A 16,049-nucleotide genomic window follows, 5' to 3' on the forward strand; every position below is an offset into this window, starting at 1 on the left:
CCCTATTACTGTTTTCTTTTTTATGCTCCTTAGCTTGCACACTTTTAATCTATATATATTTTCCTGTCCAGACTTCTGACAAACTCACCAGACGTAAACTGGGAATTAATGCAGGAACACCATAGAGGAGCAATTCCATGACAGCTGAAGCAGAATTAAAGAATAAACCTGTAACGATGACCTGTAATGTAAAAAAACTAAACAAAAAAAACACACAGAACCAAATGCAATGCAGATTTCTATAGTATGATAAAAGGATTTTATGTGGCTAAATCTTTTGTAGAAGGAGTTATACCTGATAGACATCAACAATGAGGTCTGCTGCAGCAGGCTGATCACACGAGTCGCCTCAGTCCCCTGAGACGGAGCAAGTGGTCTCTCCTTGAGCGCAGTGAGATGGTTGAATGCAAGGACTTCATTAAGACTCTCTATTGTTAACAGCTGGCTTCAGAAGAATGCCTCTTTCTTTAGTAAATGTTGACCTGGTTTAACAAGAGATTTTATTACACCAATGCAGTTGACATTGGCAGTGGTGGCACGTCTGGCAATGAAAACCGCTCAACTGTTTTGGTCACGGGGGATTAATCAAAGCAGCTGGTTTCCATGAAGCCTTACATTTTCACCAGAAACATTTGGGCAAATGTTCGCCTAATCTTGTTATTTCATCACCAAGGTAAGTTGGCCGTCCTGGTAAAGCACACAGTGTCAGTGAATTAATGTTTTCCATTACCATGTACACAATTAATATCAAGACGGGTAATAAAACACATGGAGGTGATTTGTTGCAGCCTACATTAAATGATTGGTAGCAAACAAATTAAGAAAACAACAACAACAGATAAATACAGTAGCCTACCTATTGATTACTTAGTCATGTGGAATAAAAGAGCTAGCTAGCTAGCAAGCAAGCAAGCTAAACTCACTTTATTTACTATCCATCAGTAAGCATAGTTGCAGTTAAGGGATTGGAGAATTTCACTCTGCGTGTTTTGAACTGCTACCATGCCAGTGTGGTGTTGAGAAGATTCAATTTGCCAAAATGTGCTGTACCGTAGCATAAGTTAGCATAGCGCTGCATTTGTTCTGTAGACAACAAAATAATTGAGACTAACTCGACAGTGCCCCTACTGGATGAAGCCAAGTACTGTACTGCATTACATTTTACGAGAATTCAGTTTATCTGATCAAAAATTCTTGCTGCATCCTCTTTTTATTTGCAGTTTTTCTTCATAAAAAAGCCTCTTTGCTCCCACCTCACGCGTCTCTGTTTTGATCCCTTGCCAGCTGGGAGGTGGCTGCCATAGCAACTGCTGAATCATCCTCCCCAGTCAGCAGCAGTCCTCTAATTCCATCTTGGTAAGTAAAGCCTTGCATTATCCAGGAATATTGATCTTGATGCTTCCATTAGCTTTATTAGCTTCCGAACAGCGGGGTGGGTTTAGTGCTACTGCGTCTTGGAAAGTGAGGAAGCACAAACGGCCGGCCTCCGGATGGGTAATCTACCCACGACGGTAAAGCACTGCCTGAGCTACGACCAACTTATCCAGGACTATCCATGGCTGAGACGCTGGCTGCTGGAGGAGACAGAGGTGGGTCTTTCTTGTGTGTCTCATTCGCATCACATGCTGAGCCTCATGGCCTCACCATGACAGATGCTCTCTTGCTTCCCGTCACTTATGAAATAGGCCTGTTGTCCTCTACTTGTATTTGTATTTTACAGTGTTTCTGTTATTTTTCTTGATTGAAAGAAATGCTGATGATGCAGAGTCTGACAGTGAAGATAGCAGTGGTTGCTGATATATCGAGTTTAAGAGTAAATTGAAGACAAGGAATGACTTAAGCCAAGAAAAAGGCGCGGCACCATTTGCCAGGAATGTATGGGCTCTGGATGGTTAGATCCCAAGGAACCACCTGGGAGGACCCCCTCAGAGATAAAAGTGTAACAAAATGTCAGCAGCCTACAGTATGCACTATAAGGTCTGATTCCACCAACTGCACTGCAGCATTAGGCTCGTAAGACTACTTTCGCTATAATTCTTAGACACAGAAGCAGGAAGTAGTTCTAGTTCCGGTATGACAAAAACACGGCTATTCATGATTAGACGCGGATGAGAATGAGAACGCAAACGTGAATGTGGAAATAAATAAGAAGGTCTTCAACAGTTAATTTCCATTTTAATTGGCTTATCGTATGAATCGCTATGACTGTGTGATTGAGACCAGCGTAAAAGCAAGACAAAACAATAGAGCTGTCAAAATCCACCGTGTCGGGCCAAAAGGCTAAATTCGGGACTGTCACGATTAAACAGGGATGTCTGGTCACTCTATGAATATTAGTAACCACAATCTTAACAAAACCTTTAAAAATTAAATCAGTGAGAATTTATCCTGAAATTAAAACATCACATTTTGTAGCCTAGCAAAATTTGTCCCCCCCAAAGGCAATCTTGACTAAATTGCTAACATACAAGTGAAAGGTACATGTTAAAGTCATTCAGCATTTGTTTTAATTTTATTTCACTAACCTAAGTACGTGTGTTTGTATACCAAATTTTGAAGTGTGACACTAACATGGCCTTCAAAGTATGAGTGTGTTTTCATAATCCCAGTTATACGCTACAGTAAGACTCTTGTGTGAAGACTCTTGCCATGGGAGCCTTACAGGAAATAAATGTGGGCAGTTAAAAAAAAAAGTAGTTTCAAGAGGCTGACACAAACTGTACATTAGATGGTTTGTTGAAGTGTTCATTTATGTCTTCATGACGAAGATGATTGCAGTTTTTGGTTCCAAACAGAGAAATGGCCTGATCCTCAGAATTTCCCCTGCGGTTTTTGCGGGGAAACATATCTAACCTATCTTTCTGAATGTGTTCTCCATGAAACATCTCTTTGGTTCCCACGCTAACGCTTGACATGATTATGATTACAAATATTGGGTGTCTTCAGGCATTGAGGAGTTGTTAATCAAAAAGATGAATGTTATACGTCTGTTTTCTTATTCTTCTCCAGATTGTTTCAGAGTATCCAGAGAGTGTGAAAATAGTTGAAGTTGGGCCCAGAGATGGACTCCAAAATGAAAAGGTCCGCCATCGTTTCCATACATATAATTTATGTTTATAGGTGCCCTATGCTTAATAATGATACTTTGAAGAACAATGATTGTCCAGATTTTTTTTTCTGTCTCTCCTACATAAAACATGCGCAACATATGGGTTGTGTGCCGTAATTAACATAGCATATGTTTTACATTTTCTTTGAAATTCAAGAGGAGAAACGACATGGCTTCTGGCTTCGTTTACTCTGCTTAGGATGTCACCATTGAATCATTACTTGTTGCATGCCAGCAGATTTTACCGCAGCGTCTACTTAAACGAGATGAGAGACGTCTCGTGTTTGCGAGTTCTTCTGCATGTTGTCTCTTGTGTTGTACCTCCCAACGTGAATGGAACCAAACCCAGAAAGAGCAGTTTTGGCTTTTATCGTCCCCCAGGAAATTGTTCCAACAGGCGTGAAAATCCAGCTGATAGACATGCTCTCGGGATCAGGCCTGCTTGTGATCGAGGCCACCAGCTTTGTCTCCTCAAAGTGGGTACCGCAGGTAATAACTACACTTGGTGGGGATTTATAAAGCTCTCTTTCTTGTGTGAACAACTACACTGGCCTACCTGCATCCCAACTGGAGCCGCAGATGTTTTTCTTGGGAAATATTTTTACATTCAGAAAGACTACACTTCCTGTCATAAATTGCATTTCTATTTTTAAGGATACTCAAACATGTTTTGTTCATTTTAAGGAAATATGACATCAAGCAACTTTGGCCTTAATGGTCTGTGCAGGGATGTGAAAAGCTTGACTGCGAATAATGTATTTTCAGGAGCGAGCTCTGTTGACATTAAACGTTTATTTTTATACCTTTTCCTCTTTTTGTTCAGATGGCCGACCACACTGAGGTTCTCACAGGAATCCAGAGGGCACCTCATGTGCAGTACCCGGTATTGACACCCAACATGCAAGGCTTTCAGGACGCTGTAAGTCACATGAATACTTGATGAATTGTAGTCAAAGGTGCTTGCTGACTTCATGTTTATTATTCCTTGCTTGTTGTCTATAAGTGTAACACAGTGCTCAAAAACCTTTTACAAGGGCATTTCTTTTTCTTGCGCAAGGTTGCGGCCGGCGTGACTGAAGTGGCAGTGTTTGGCTCAGCGTCTGAGACCTTCAGCATGAAAAACATAAATTGCTCTATTGATGAAAGCATACAGAGATTTGATGAGGTTGTCAAGGGTGCCAAAGAGCGAACGATTCCAGTGCGCGGGTCGGTACTCTTTGCATTTGTCACAAGAAGTCAGTGTAAACAAAGCTGATCTTATTTGCATATTAACCATTGAGGTTATGTTATGTCTAGAAATTATAATATGACAAGATATGACAAAAAAGTACAATGCACAACATTTATTCCACACTGAATAGCAGTACTTTTCACTGTTAAAAAAAAAAGAGTAATTGGTAAAAAAGTAAATTAAACAAGGAGAGTTTGAGTACATTTTACCAGTTTATTTAAAAAAAAATCTTCTCAAGGGTTGAAGAACAAGCTCACAACCTTCAGGTTGGGAGACAGCCACTCTACCACCTGAGCCATGCCGCTCCTGCTGTGTGTTAGTTTATTAATGGTCAAGGTGGAATCCTTGTACCTACAAGAGGCCCATTTTTGGTCAAATTTTGGGCACACTACCAATGTAGTATAGTGGCAAACAACAAGAGTGGCATGGCTTAGGTGGTAGAGTGACTGTCTCTCAAGCTGAAGGTCGTCAGTTTGTTCCTCAACGCTTGAGTAACTTTTTTTTTTTTTTAATAAACTGGTCAAATTTACTCAAAACTCTCCTTGCAAAATTTACTTAGGATTTTTGAGTGAAAAAAAAAACTTTAGGAGGTTTTTTCAAGTACCGTAAATATTACTTTTTTATTTTATATTTTTTACAGTGAATACTTCACATAGTTTAATTAATGTTTCTGAATTACGTCCATGTCAATATGTTGTGTAATTTCATAATTTCATTCAAGAGGTACTATTGCAGGTATGTTTCCTGTGCCCTTGGATGCCCGTACGAAGGACACATTGATCCATCCAAAGTTGCAGAGGTTAGTCTGGTAGATTATTTAGATTTCATGGATCAATTTTCTCTATCCTGACTTTCTCCCCTTCATTAAAATTCCTTATCTCTTCAGGTAGCCAAGAGATTGTATGAAATGGGATGCTATGAGGTCTCCCTGGGGGACACCATCGGCGTAGGCACTCCACGTTCCATGCGTAAAATGCTGCATTGCGTGATGAAGGAGGTTCCGGCCAGCGCTCTTGCAGTTCACTGTCATGACACTTATGGGCAAGCCTTGCCAAACATCCTCACTGCACTTCAGGTGAAAACTCATCATACGTTCACACATTTTGTATTTTGCATTTTGTCAAAAGAACAAGCCCCGTTTTTTTTTTGGTTTTTTTTAATCAACATCTCCTGCTTCCCATACTAATTTGGTACTCTACAGAACAGGAAAAGAAATCACTAACAGTGCCAAGAAGTCTTTTTTGTTTCTATTTATTTTTGCTCACTATTCACGGAGCTCATGCTGCTATCTGCGGTGTTAACCAAATCAGGGCGTAAAATACCAAACCAAACTCAACCGCCACGTGGAAACATTGCTAGTGAATGTAATTACAGCTACCTAGTGGTACCACCTGTAATTTTTCCCCAAGTGCATAAAAGGAGGCATCTATTTGAGGTGATGCATTTATTTGTTCAAGTGGACGAGGCACCCGGCGACTAATTTAGCCACTGTGCCAATTGGGAGTGGAGATCTCTATTTGGGGTAGTATGGTATGTATAAAATTGCAATCCAAACTCGCTGTAAATCCATTACATCGTAGCTGTTTATGACATGAATGCATCCTCTGTTTCGGCAAGTGCGCAGGAGGCACATGATCTGTGTGTGGTTTACAATGACACACAGAAAACCAAGAACTGTCAGTCAACAGCCAACAGGGGAATTCAGAAATGTGATCTAAATAGAATCCCGAAATTACAATGAAAATAGAAGAAGAAAAAAAAAGTGGCATGCAGTGTTGAAGTCATATACTATATAGTGCAATGACTAACAGGAGACTGTGAAAGTGTCTGGCAGTATTTTAAACAGCCTCCAAACTGACATAAATCCATAGGTAATGCAGATATGGCTGTATAAGTTCTCATTGTCATCACATCATGCAGCTCAGTGAAGGGGTGAGCTGTGGAGTCTTGAAGGGGGGGTTGGGGGGGGGTCAGCAGATGTAGCGTGGGGGTCGGCACAAAGGCTCACCTATTCACTGTCTGTCGTACAAAGCGACTGGGAGCTAGGTGGATAGAAGAGCCCTGAGGGATGGGGGGGGGAATCCAAACTCATCTATGGCTCTCCTGACAATGCTGCGTTTAAATGCAGCTGGAAAATGATCCTTTCATCCGTTCTTTGCTGCGCATGTGATGAACAGTGGTGCAGCTGCAGGAACAAGCTTTGTTGTTAACTTTTTTCACTGGGCAGTAAACTATTCATTTTAAGACACACATAGCTAGGAGTGATTTATTTTCGTTTGACACAAGTTCCCATACCATTTCCTCATCATCTTACCGCTTAATGTAGCTTTAAAATAAGATACTACTCATTAAATATGATTGGCTCTTTTAGTTGTTCATCAAAGTAGCCACACTTTAACTTGTACTTTTGAACTTGGATAATGTGGTTGAAAAAAAATCCCAGAGGGAGGTAAGCTTCTTGGATCATATTTAAAACGATTCATCTCAGTATCCCCGCGCTCACTGAAAATAATAGCAGCCGGGGCTATTTAGTCAACCATTTGCTCACCTATAAACAAGATGGAAATGAAAGATTTTTATCATATAGCTTTTCATTAGTGTGTGCCAGAGGTCCACACCACCAACTGGGACAGAAATGAATTCCCCCAGTGCTGTCAGCCCTTGAGTCACCACTTTTGTTCTTGATAAAGACATTCCTTAGCCTTTGTACCTTTTTCGTTTTTCCTCCCAAAATTACTGGGAGGGGGGGTCAGCTTTGTTCCTACCGCACTCCTGGCAGTTCATACAATGACAACTTATGTGCTTAGATTTCACAGCCTTGGCAAGCAATATGAGTCGTTCTTAATTGGAATTATCAGCGTATTGTGAAGCTTAATAAGTCAAGTGCTTTATTCTGATTTTGTATTCAACCACCCCCTAATAATCATTGCGGAATTAGTTCACACCAATGAGCATTTAGCCTGTGAGCCACATTGTATAATGTGCATAGATTGTGAAAAAGATTACATTTTTTTTTTGCAATATGAGTAATTTTGGCAGCATACATAATATTAAAATAGTTCAGATGAGGCTCAAACAGTGATCGATACAAGCATAGCAATGTTTTTAATGGGAGCAATTGTCTTAGTTATTCAATAACTTTTCAGATCAATGTGTTCATGTGACAAGTTTGTGTCATTTGAAAAAAAAATATTTTATGAATATTCAGCCGTTTAATAAATGAATAAATAAATAATATTAACAATAAAGAAAAGGGTGCCCAGAATGGATGCCCGGGGAACGTCAAATTCTCAATTTTTTTAATCCTGAATTTTCTCTCTTTATATTTACATATTGATGTCTCCCATAAACCATTGTAGTGTTATACCCCTGACACTGTAATGATCCAACTCCCCAAGTAAAGTAGAATAATCAATTTTATGCTCTCAAAAACCTTTGAGAGATGGAAAAAAACACTAAAACCCAAGAGAGGGTTTCTAAATTAAAATCTTCTTATTTATTTCTTCCCAAAAATATAATTCACCTCATAAAACAGACACAGATTGGAAGGACTGAAAAAGTACAGTAAAAAATAAAAAGAAGAAAAAAGACACAGCTTTACAAGAAGCTGACAAACTGTACCAGTTAACAGTTTTTCAGATAATGTTGTTTTCAGATAATGTTGTCACTCAGTCTTATTAGTTCTCTTATCTAAGCCTGCATAACTAATTATAAAGAAATGACAGCAGCATATGCATCAAAAGGTCTTTGAGCATGCACGAATAAATTTAGTTTTGTTTGACAGTATTTTGTTCCTATTAGTCAGCATTCGCGGAGATGTGCAAAATATGAACATTTCATTCATAGCTAATAAAAAGTAATGGGTTATAATTAATACAAAAATCATTTGCGTTTGTTTTAGTCATATAAGCTGCATGTTAGTCTCATGAATGTTATTCAACTAAAACGCTTTAAGATCTTTACTGCTTGAAATCACATGAATGTTTATTCCAGCAACCGTAACGCTCAGCAAACACCTTCCTCTTCCTTCTGTATTACATGTCTGTCAATGTGTGTCTACTTACAGTACGTTTCATTATGGAATGGTTAACTTACACTTGTGTGACAGTTAGGAATCCCAAAAGGTTACTTAAAATATTATACAGGTATGCACATACTCTGTATTATTTCCCATTTTCCTTGAAGCCAACAGCATCATGGAATGAAGTGTGGTGCGTCATCTCATTTGATTGTATTTTCTAGCAAGAACATGTTCCAGGACTTGATTTTAATGTGAGCGAGGTGTGCTTATTCATGAAACTTAGTAAGCCGTGTCAAAGAAAACTGATGATACAGTACATCATTTTTCATTTCAAAATAAATCACTAGGTGGAAGTATAATTTATTTAGTCTGTAAAAGTTTGTTTTGTTCTGCCAGTATCTGGGCTTTGCTTTGTCACTGTAAGCTTATTTATGTTTTCCAGGAAAAGGTTGATATATGCGTCAGCTGCAGCTACGTGACAGCTTCTTTCAGCTTGCCGGTTTATGTAGCTGTGGGTAAAGCATCACTGCTTCATATCATCTTGTGAATACGCTCTCTCTCTCTCTCTCTCTTTTTCTCTCTCTCTCTCTTCCTGTCTCTCTGACGCACGTGTAAAACCAAAATGGGAGCTTGTCCGTCTTCAGCCTCGTCAAGTGTGAGTGTAGAATGTCAACAAGCGTATCCGAAAACCGTGCCCGTTTCAGAATACACTGTGTCTTTACACAGGAATGTATTGTTTTCATACACCCGCAGCTCAGTGAATATGGCTTTCGAATGCTGAGTGCACATCTGGTTTCTGGGCACTATGAATCTAGCTGAGCACTGGCAAGCCCGAGTTGCTGACCGCCGGTTCTCGCACGATTAGCGTCCAAATGAACAAGGCACGCCACTGAAGGGTCTGTTTTGTTCCTCTCGGAAACCGTACGCCGAAGACCCCCAGCCCTGCTACGTTCTGCAGCTGCGAGTGCGAGGATTGGCATGGTAGATTACAACTCTGTGTTTATACAACACAAAAAATCTGCCGAGTACAATATCCTGCTCTGGCTTTAACCAAGGTCTGGAAATGTCATGCACTGAACACACCAAAGTTGAAGTCCCCCCGCCACCTTCCACCCCACCTCTACCTCTCGCCTTGCCAACACAAACAGCAATTACGGCGAGTTTAGACAGCCCCTGAAAGAAGTACGTTCTTGTCTTTTAATTTTGCTTGCTTGATCCTTCTCCGCGGGGTGAAAGTCCTTCATGACCCAGTGCCACCGAGAGTATCAGTGTGTTAATTTTGTCTCCCTGTGGGACCCCCTGACATCTGGCTCTGCTGCGGAAGCTGGAAAACATCTTTAATATTCTCATGATAATACCCAGGACATGTGGAAAATATCCTGAAAATGTCTGGAGCTTGATTGAAAATGGAGCCTTAGAAGTTTTTCATTTACACATGGATTTCTCCTGCCGCGTCAACATCATGTTATGCTACTAAAGATGTTTGTTGCTAGCCTTCCAACAACTGAAAAACACATCATTAAATGTCATATGGAGGCCAGACATTTGGAGGGGATGGTGATAATAAAACAAAAACAGAACAATGATGACAATAAACTGCAGTGGCTATTAAGTCAACAAAAAGAAAAGCAATGATCATATATTTGATTGTGGCAGCATCGTGGATGTTAGTTAGCATTAGCATGTCTGTTTCACAGTGACGAGTTGTTTGAATCTCCTTTTGAACATATCTTTTGAGTTTTTCAGCTTTTCCCATGTGTCCGTTGGTTTTCTCTACATTTGAAAAACATGCTTCTTAGGTTAACTGAACAACATTGATGTGAATGTGTGTGAATGGTTGTTTATCTATACTGCACTGCGGGACCAGATATCTAAAGTCACCTGCTATAGTCTCCAGTTACTCATGACGCTAATGAGGGAAAACGATTTAGACGAGGATTAATACTGCCAGAGATGTATTAAAAATGCTTTCTATCGTGAGTTTGTGGTGGTAACTGCACTGCTCCTGGGGACATTTCTTACTTAGCTACATGAAAGTCGCACACAGTTGTGTTGTGTGGCCACAAACAGGAAAATCAATGAACGCAAGGGGCACTTTGACAATGTCCACCTTTATTAAACACGCTAAAACAAATAAGTCAAGCAATTATGTGTTATAGTTATTTTAGCGTTTTTTTTGTTTTCAACACCTGTTAAAGGTGATAAGGCAAACAGTTTGGGAATTGACATGATTTTGGGTGGCCCATTGCCCTGTATCTTACTAGAATAGATCCGCCCCTGCACTGAGCAAATCTCCACACTCAGAACCAGCAATCGGTAATAAGATGACAGATCTAAAAACTGTTTTTCCTTGAGGATTAATGTGAAATATTCACAAATTAGACCTTGACACACATAGTAAAAAGGAGAGGGAAACATTTTTGCGTTTTAAACTGAAAAATCAGATTTCATGAGGCATTATAAAGAGAAATATTGTTCTATTTCAGTTGTAAATAGTTGCTTTGCATACCCAGAGAAGCTCTACAAGTTATAACTTATAATTAGTAGTAGGTGTCAGGAGTCAAGTTGTTTATTTATTTATGTATACTGTACCTGGGATATCCCATAGATGATTGCAGTGGGCATGACATATTTGCGTGTCTAACCCAATAAAAATGCATAATTTGGATGACGTCAACACTTCTGGTTCATGATTGGATCCTAGCTGATCAATCACAATGCATGATGGTCATGTTAAAAATGATACATATAAGCTTCGTAAGTTTACAACACAGCCACACTATCCTGGCGTCCACTATAACAAATAAAAACATGAGATAACCCCAATCAAATCTTCCCCATGTTGTTCTTATGTGGGAAAGAGTCAAAATCAGTACAAAAAAAAAAGGACAGCAGCCCAAAAATGGCCCCTGGGCCGTAGTTTGGACACTATTTTGCTGTACAATGTGCACTACTTCACAGTACACTACAGCTTCAGCGTATTAATACTTCGATCAAAGCTGACAATTATTATCTTTATGAAAACAAATTTTTCGGATACATTTTTTGTATTGGATCTCATTCAATGGTGCAGGTTACTGTAGACACAGTACAGTACATTCAAAATACTCCCTCCAACACTATATACAGTATGCATGTGTTAATGTGTGCGTGCTACGACTCTTCTGAATCAGGCACATTTATCCTGAAGGGATCAGGGAAATAATGCATGACAGTAATGATTATAGTTTGCAACAACGGCAGATTTGTGTAGTAATATTAGAACTCCCGTGTTGTTGGAAGAGCGTAAGTGGACACCCTCTTAACCGAGGCAAAAATGTCTCCTCGATGTAGCACGGAAAAGACGGAGTAGCGCTGTGAAAACATGAGTAACCAGCAGAATCAGAACCATATGAAATGTTGCGCTCCATATTGAGAATGTGCACAAGGCTATTACTATGTGGCACCAGTGCCAGACGCAGACAAAGAGGATGACTAAGCCATACTGAGGGACTTTCTGTGCCCGCTCATTTTGGAAGCCGCAGTCCTCTTAAACAACTGTAAAGCGCCACCGCAGCCTTGGCAGGCAGCTGCCAATGCCATGTCGAACTATCCAAGAAGAAGGATCTTTGTTCAGGGATTTTACCTGAGTTAAATGGGAATGACAGTTGTGATTATGTCTGCTGTAAACTCTTAAATGGAAATTCCATAGACAAACATTTTCTATTTCGTGGCGCTGGTGCACTTTCCCATTTTAAAATCACTGGGATCGATTTTAAGGTTCTTTCACTGGTTTTTATGTTTCCTAATGGTCTAGGCCTACTTATCTTTTAGAGCTGCTTTCACCCAATGGACACTCACATGCACTGAGGTCCTCTGGTTATGATCTTTTAGTCATTCCTGAAGTCAGGATACACACTCAGTCCCTCATGAGGCGTCGTTTCAATTTTATGGCCTGTGAAACAGCCTGCCGGAGAACCTCAGGGCCGTTGAGAATGTTCCTGCTTTTAAAACCAAGACACATCTTGTTAATTTGGCTTATAGCTAATTATTTTATTTGAGCTTTCATTTTATTATCGTTATTATAAAAAAAAAACATTGCAGTAAGTTAGCAATCCCTTATCCTATTTTCTTAGCCATCACTGGTACTTCTCAATGGTGGCATTACAGGGAAAAAAAAAAGGGAAAAAAAGAACACACTCCTGACTTAGTCTCACTTGATGTATGATTATTCTATGACGTCATAATGCATAATATCTCTGCTTTTACATACTATGATCAGCAATTAGCTCATGTTTACAATTGCATGACATAATATTAGATTGTCCATCCATCCATCATCTACCGCTTATCCGGGAATATTAGATTGTTACTTTTTCTATTTCCATTATTTACTTTGGCAAAATTCCAAACAAATCTCAACGGATCAAAGTTGTGTGCTGTACCACGACCTGATTACAACATCAGTGTCTTCTTCGTATTCTTGACAACATAAATGACACCTTGAATGTGTAAAAGATGCAAACAGTGCAGTAAACAGGTTTAATGAACTGAAGGAAAAAAATGGACTTCTATTGTGCCCTTGCAGATGGGAGTGTGCGTGGTGGACTCGGCAGTGTCCGGTCTGGGTGGTTGCCCGTACGCTCAGGGTTCATCTGGCAATGTTTCAACAGAGGATGTTCTCTACATGCTCCACGGCATGGGCATCCACACTGTAAGTGTGCACACTCCAACAGAGCTGCTATAATTTATGTGTCCGCAATCCCTGCACAGCGGCCCAACTCATACAATCTCCAGCCAGAGTTCCATTTACATAAACATATGGCTCTGCAAACATACTTTTCTGCCAGTGTTTATTTTATAACATCGGTGGTTTTGCACAAGTTCATACGCCCACACTATTGGGTGCCGTGACCCATGAACCATTTATTTAACAATCTCTACCCCTGCTGGTGGAACCTTTTCCCTACAGGTAGCAGAGCAGCGTCTGGGGAGAAAATCTGTGAAAAAATTGTTCATTTCAGTTGTACAATTTGTCGTGTTGTTAAATGCCTCATATCTACAGCATGATTCACATTTCAGGTGTCTCATTCTTAATCATATATCCCCCAAACTAATTATGCTAAATTGGCTATTTTTTCATGAATAACTGCTTTTGACAACAAACTAATTGAGAGTGAATGAGATATTAGTCTACTTAACCTCAATTGCTTCTGCGATTAATCAACAATTTATACCACACACGCTACTCACCTCTTATGAATCAGTTAAATAAATAATAGATGACCAAATACTAAATTTGACAATTGATGTTTAATTCTCCTTTTTAAAGGGGGTAAACCTTGCCAAAGTCTTGGAAGCCGGTGACTTCATCTGTGCTGCTCTTCATCGCAAGACGAACTCCAAAGTTGCTCAGGCAAGAAGCAAGATGCCGTGATTTTGTTTCTTTGACTTATTTGACTTGATTTGATGATGAGTGCTTTGCCACTTTTGGCTGCCTCTGAATTCTCTGCGCAAGGAATTGAGTGTGCTCATACTGCAACTAGGTCAGAGTGTGACATTTAAAGTATGTCTAATTACAAAATACTTGCTCTGTTAATACCGGCTCAATTTACTTGGCCTTTGCAAACCAATTATCATGATCTAAACCAGAATTGGAATTCTGGTTTGGATACTGAAATAAGCAGTAGATGGAGGCATACATTTAGGGACGTTTTTAGAGGCTGCAGTCATCCTCTTGTTTAAATCTCAGCCACATTTATAACATAAATAATCCCAGCAGTGGCTAATTATTTTTCCTCATAATTTGTCCTCATAAAATAATGATGTATTATTTATACAGTATATGTTTAGAATGCTTTGTATTGAAGAATATTGTGCTGAAGATCCATAGAGTATTTAATTCCCATTACATTAATCGTTTCCAGGTGCCAATTAAATCAATTAAAACACCAGCTTCATAGCCAGCAACCAGAGTCTGACCAAATGATGTCTCAGTAATGAAGAAGGTTCGAGGAGCAATTGTATATATTTGCATACGTTTATTAAAATGTGCTAATTTATTTCCTGCAATTGTCCATCATCATTAGACAAGAGTCAATTCAATTCATGCTCAAAAAAATACTTGTGGGAATGCTGTGTGCACAGACATTTTATTACTGCACCATTGCAATATACAACAGACAGTAATTGCATGTGCACGATTTTCTTCTGCTCCGCTCTCTGATTTGTACATGTCCTAATGTGGATATATTATACCATGTAGATGCCAGGTTTTCTGCTGTCCTTGAAATGGAATAATGGAATGTGCAATGAAAACATTGGAACAGAGTGAATTAAAAAGCTTTGGTACTGTAATGAAATTTGCAAGCTTCAATCAGACTGAAATATATAAATTCTTCATATCTATAAAGAAATCTCAGTATTCATCTCTGAAAGCTGAGCAGGATCATGCTCAGTTTGAAAAATAAAAATAAAAAATCACTCCATGGTGGAGACAATTTTCAAATCAAACTGAGTTGAAGGGCAACAGCTTGGGCTCTCTTGACATATCCTTAAATGCCAGATAGCGAGTAAGCAAGGGGCACAGCAGTGCAGCTGAAGGCACATCTCATACTGACAATGACAAAACATGCTGGAGGGCGACAAGAAAATGATCAGCACTTGGCTCAAATCTCCTCAAAGAAAGAAAGAAAGAAAAATGTTACACAAAATAAAATATAAAAATGTTAAAAGAAAGTGTAAGAGATACACAATTAAAGCAACATTGGTAACCTATTTAGAGAGCACCAATCAAAATTGTATGGAATTCTTTAGAACATATCAATGGAACAGTATTGAGCAAATGTGTCTGTCACATCCATTAGAGCTTCTTAGATGAACAAGAAGAAGAAACGACAAGGACAAAAGAATGCTACCAGTGCAGTATTTCTTTAAATGTGAATGTATTGCCCTGTTCTGATAAAACTCCACCTATATTGTGTAACATTTAGGACCTATGTGAATACAGTATATCAATCAGTTTTGTATTGAAAAAAGAGCCCCATATTTCAAAATACGGTGACAAAAAGCAGACTCGATTTGGGATCTTGCAGTTTAAATGTATAAACAGACTTTGCGTGTGCCAATCTCATCTTTCGGACCACAGCGAGTCAATTAATGCGTTGGCAATATCAAGAATATGTGCATTTTCACTGCCCTGATTTTGATGGGAATGAGAGAAGCCCCTTAACGCTCAATTCTACTTGTGTGTGATCCATTTCAATCCGCCCTGTAAACAGAATGATTAGATAAACAAGCAGACTTTACTATTACAATTGACTGATGAGTGGAAATGATATTTATCACATTGTTGGAATTAAAATCTTATGTTACATGCCCTGTATTTTTCTAACATCCTACACTTCTCTTTCCAAAACCACAAGGCTTTTCTATCTATAGCATGTTTCTGCATGGGGTTGCTTGTGCACTTTTAAAGACTGGCGGTTAGCACGTCCGCCTCACATCACCTTTCAGTGTGGACTTTGTGCATGTGTGGGTTCTTTCCGGGTTCTCTGGTTTCCTACCACAGCCCAACAGAATATTATGTTTAGCTCCAAATTGCCTGGAAGTGTGAACAGTTGATGTGTCAGTGCTGGGAATGACAGATGAATGACCAGCCCAGGGTGTACCACACTTATCACCCTCATACAGCCGGGGTAGGCTCCAGA

The 16,049-nt window shown here is 39.4% G+C and overlaps 1 protein-coding gene across 3 annotated transcripts; it reads left to right on the forward strand.

Annotated features, from left to right (window-relative positions):
* Positions 1–1,194: 1,194 nt before the first annotated feature.
* Positions 1,195–15,828, forward strand: hmgcll1 (3-hydroxymethyl-3-methylglutaryl-CoA lyase like 1). 3 transcript variants are annotated; one of them, XM_077583001.1, is made up of 10 exons: positions 1,195–1,356; positions 1,418–1,589; positions 3,010–3,081; positions 3,491–3,598; positions 3,933–4,028; positions 4,167–4,315; positions 5,076–5,139; positions 5,227–5,415; positions 12,929–13,054; positions 13,673–15,828. In XM_077583001.1, exons 2-10 carry the CDS (start codon positions 1,491–1,493, stop codon positions 13,775–13,777), a joined length of 1,008 nt encoding a protein of 335 aa, XP_077439127.1. In that variant the 5' UTR covers positions 1,195–1,356; positions 1,418–1,490; the 3' UTR covers positions 13,778–15,828. The 3 variants fall into 3 exon arrangements, with proteins under 3 accessions (XP_077439127.1, XP_077439128.1, XP_077439126.1); XM_077583002.1 differs by having other exon boundaries at positions 1,429–1,589; XM_077583000.1 differs by having other exon boundaries at positions 1,195–1,589.
* Positions 15,829–16,049: the final 221 nt, after the last annotated feature.

This window comes from Vanacampus margaritifer, chromosome 12 (assembly GCF_051991255.1).
Source record: "Vanacampus margaritifer isolate UIUO_Vmar chromosome 12, RoL_Vmar_1.0, whole genome shotgun sequence".
Classification (NCBI taxonomy): domain Eukaryota; kingdom Metazoa; phylum Chordata; class Actinopteri; order Syngnathiformes; family Syngnathidae; genus Vanacampus; species Vanacampus margaritifer.

Bases quoted from the DNA above. Each gene is read 5' to 3' on its own strand.
- hmgcll1 (XM_077583000.1), top strand. From the start codon at position 1,491: ATGGGTAATCTACCCACGACGGTAAAGCACTGCCTGAGCTACGACCAA. The intron at 1,590-3,009 runs GTGGGTCTTTCT...ATTCTTCTCCAG, and splicing joins GGCTGCTGGAGGAGACAGAG to ATTGTTTCAGAGTATCCAGA. The intron at 4,316-5,075 runs GTCGGTACTCTT...GTACTATTGCAG, and splicing joins CGAACGATTCCAGTGCGCGG to GTATGTTTCCTGTGCCCTTG.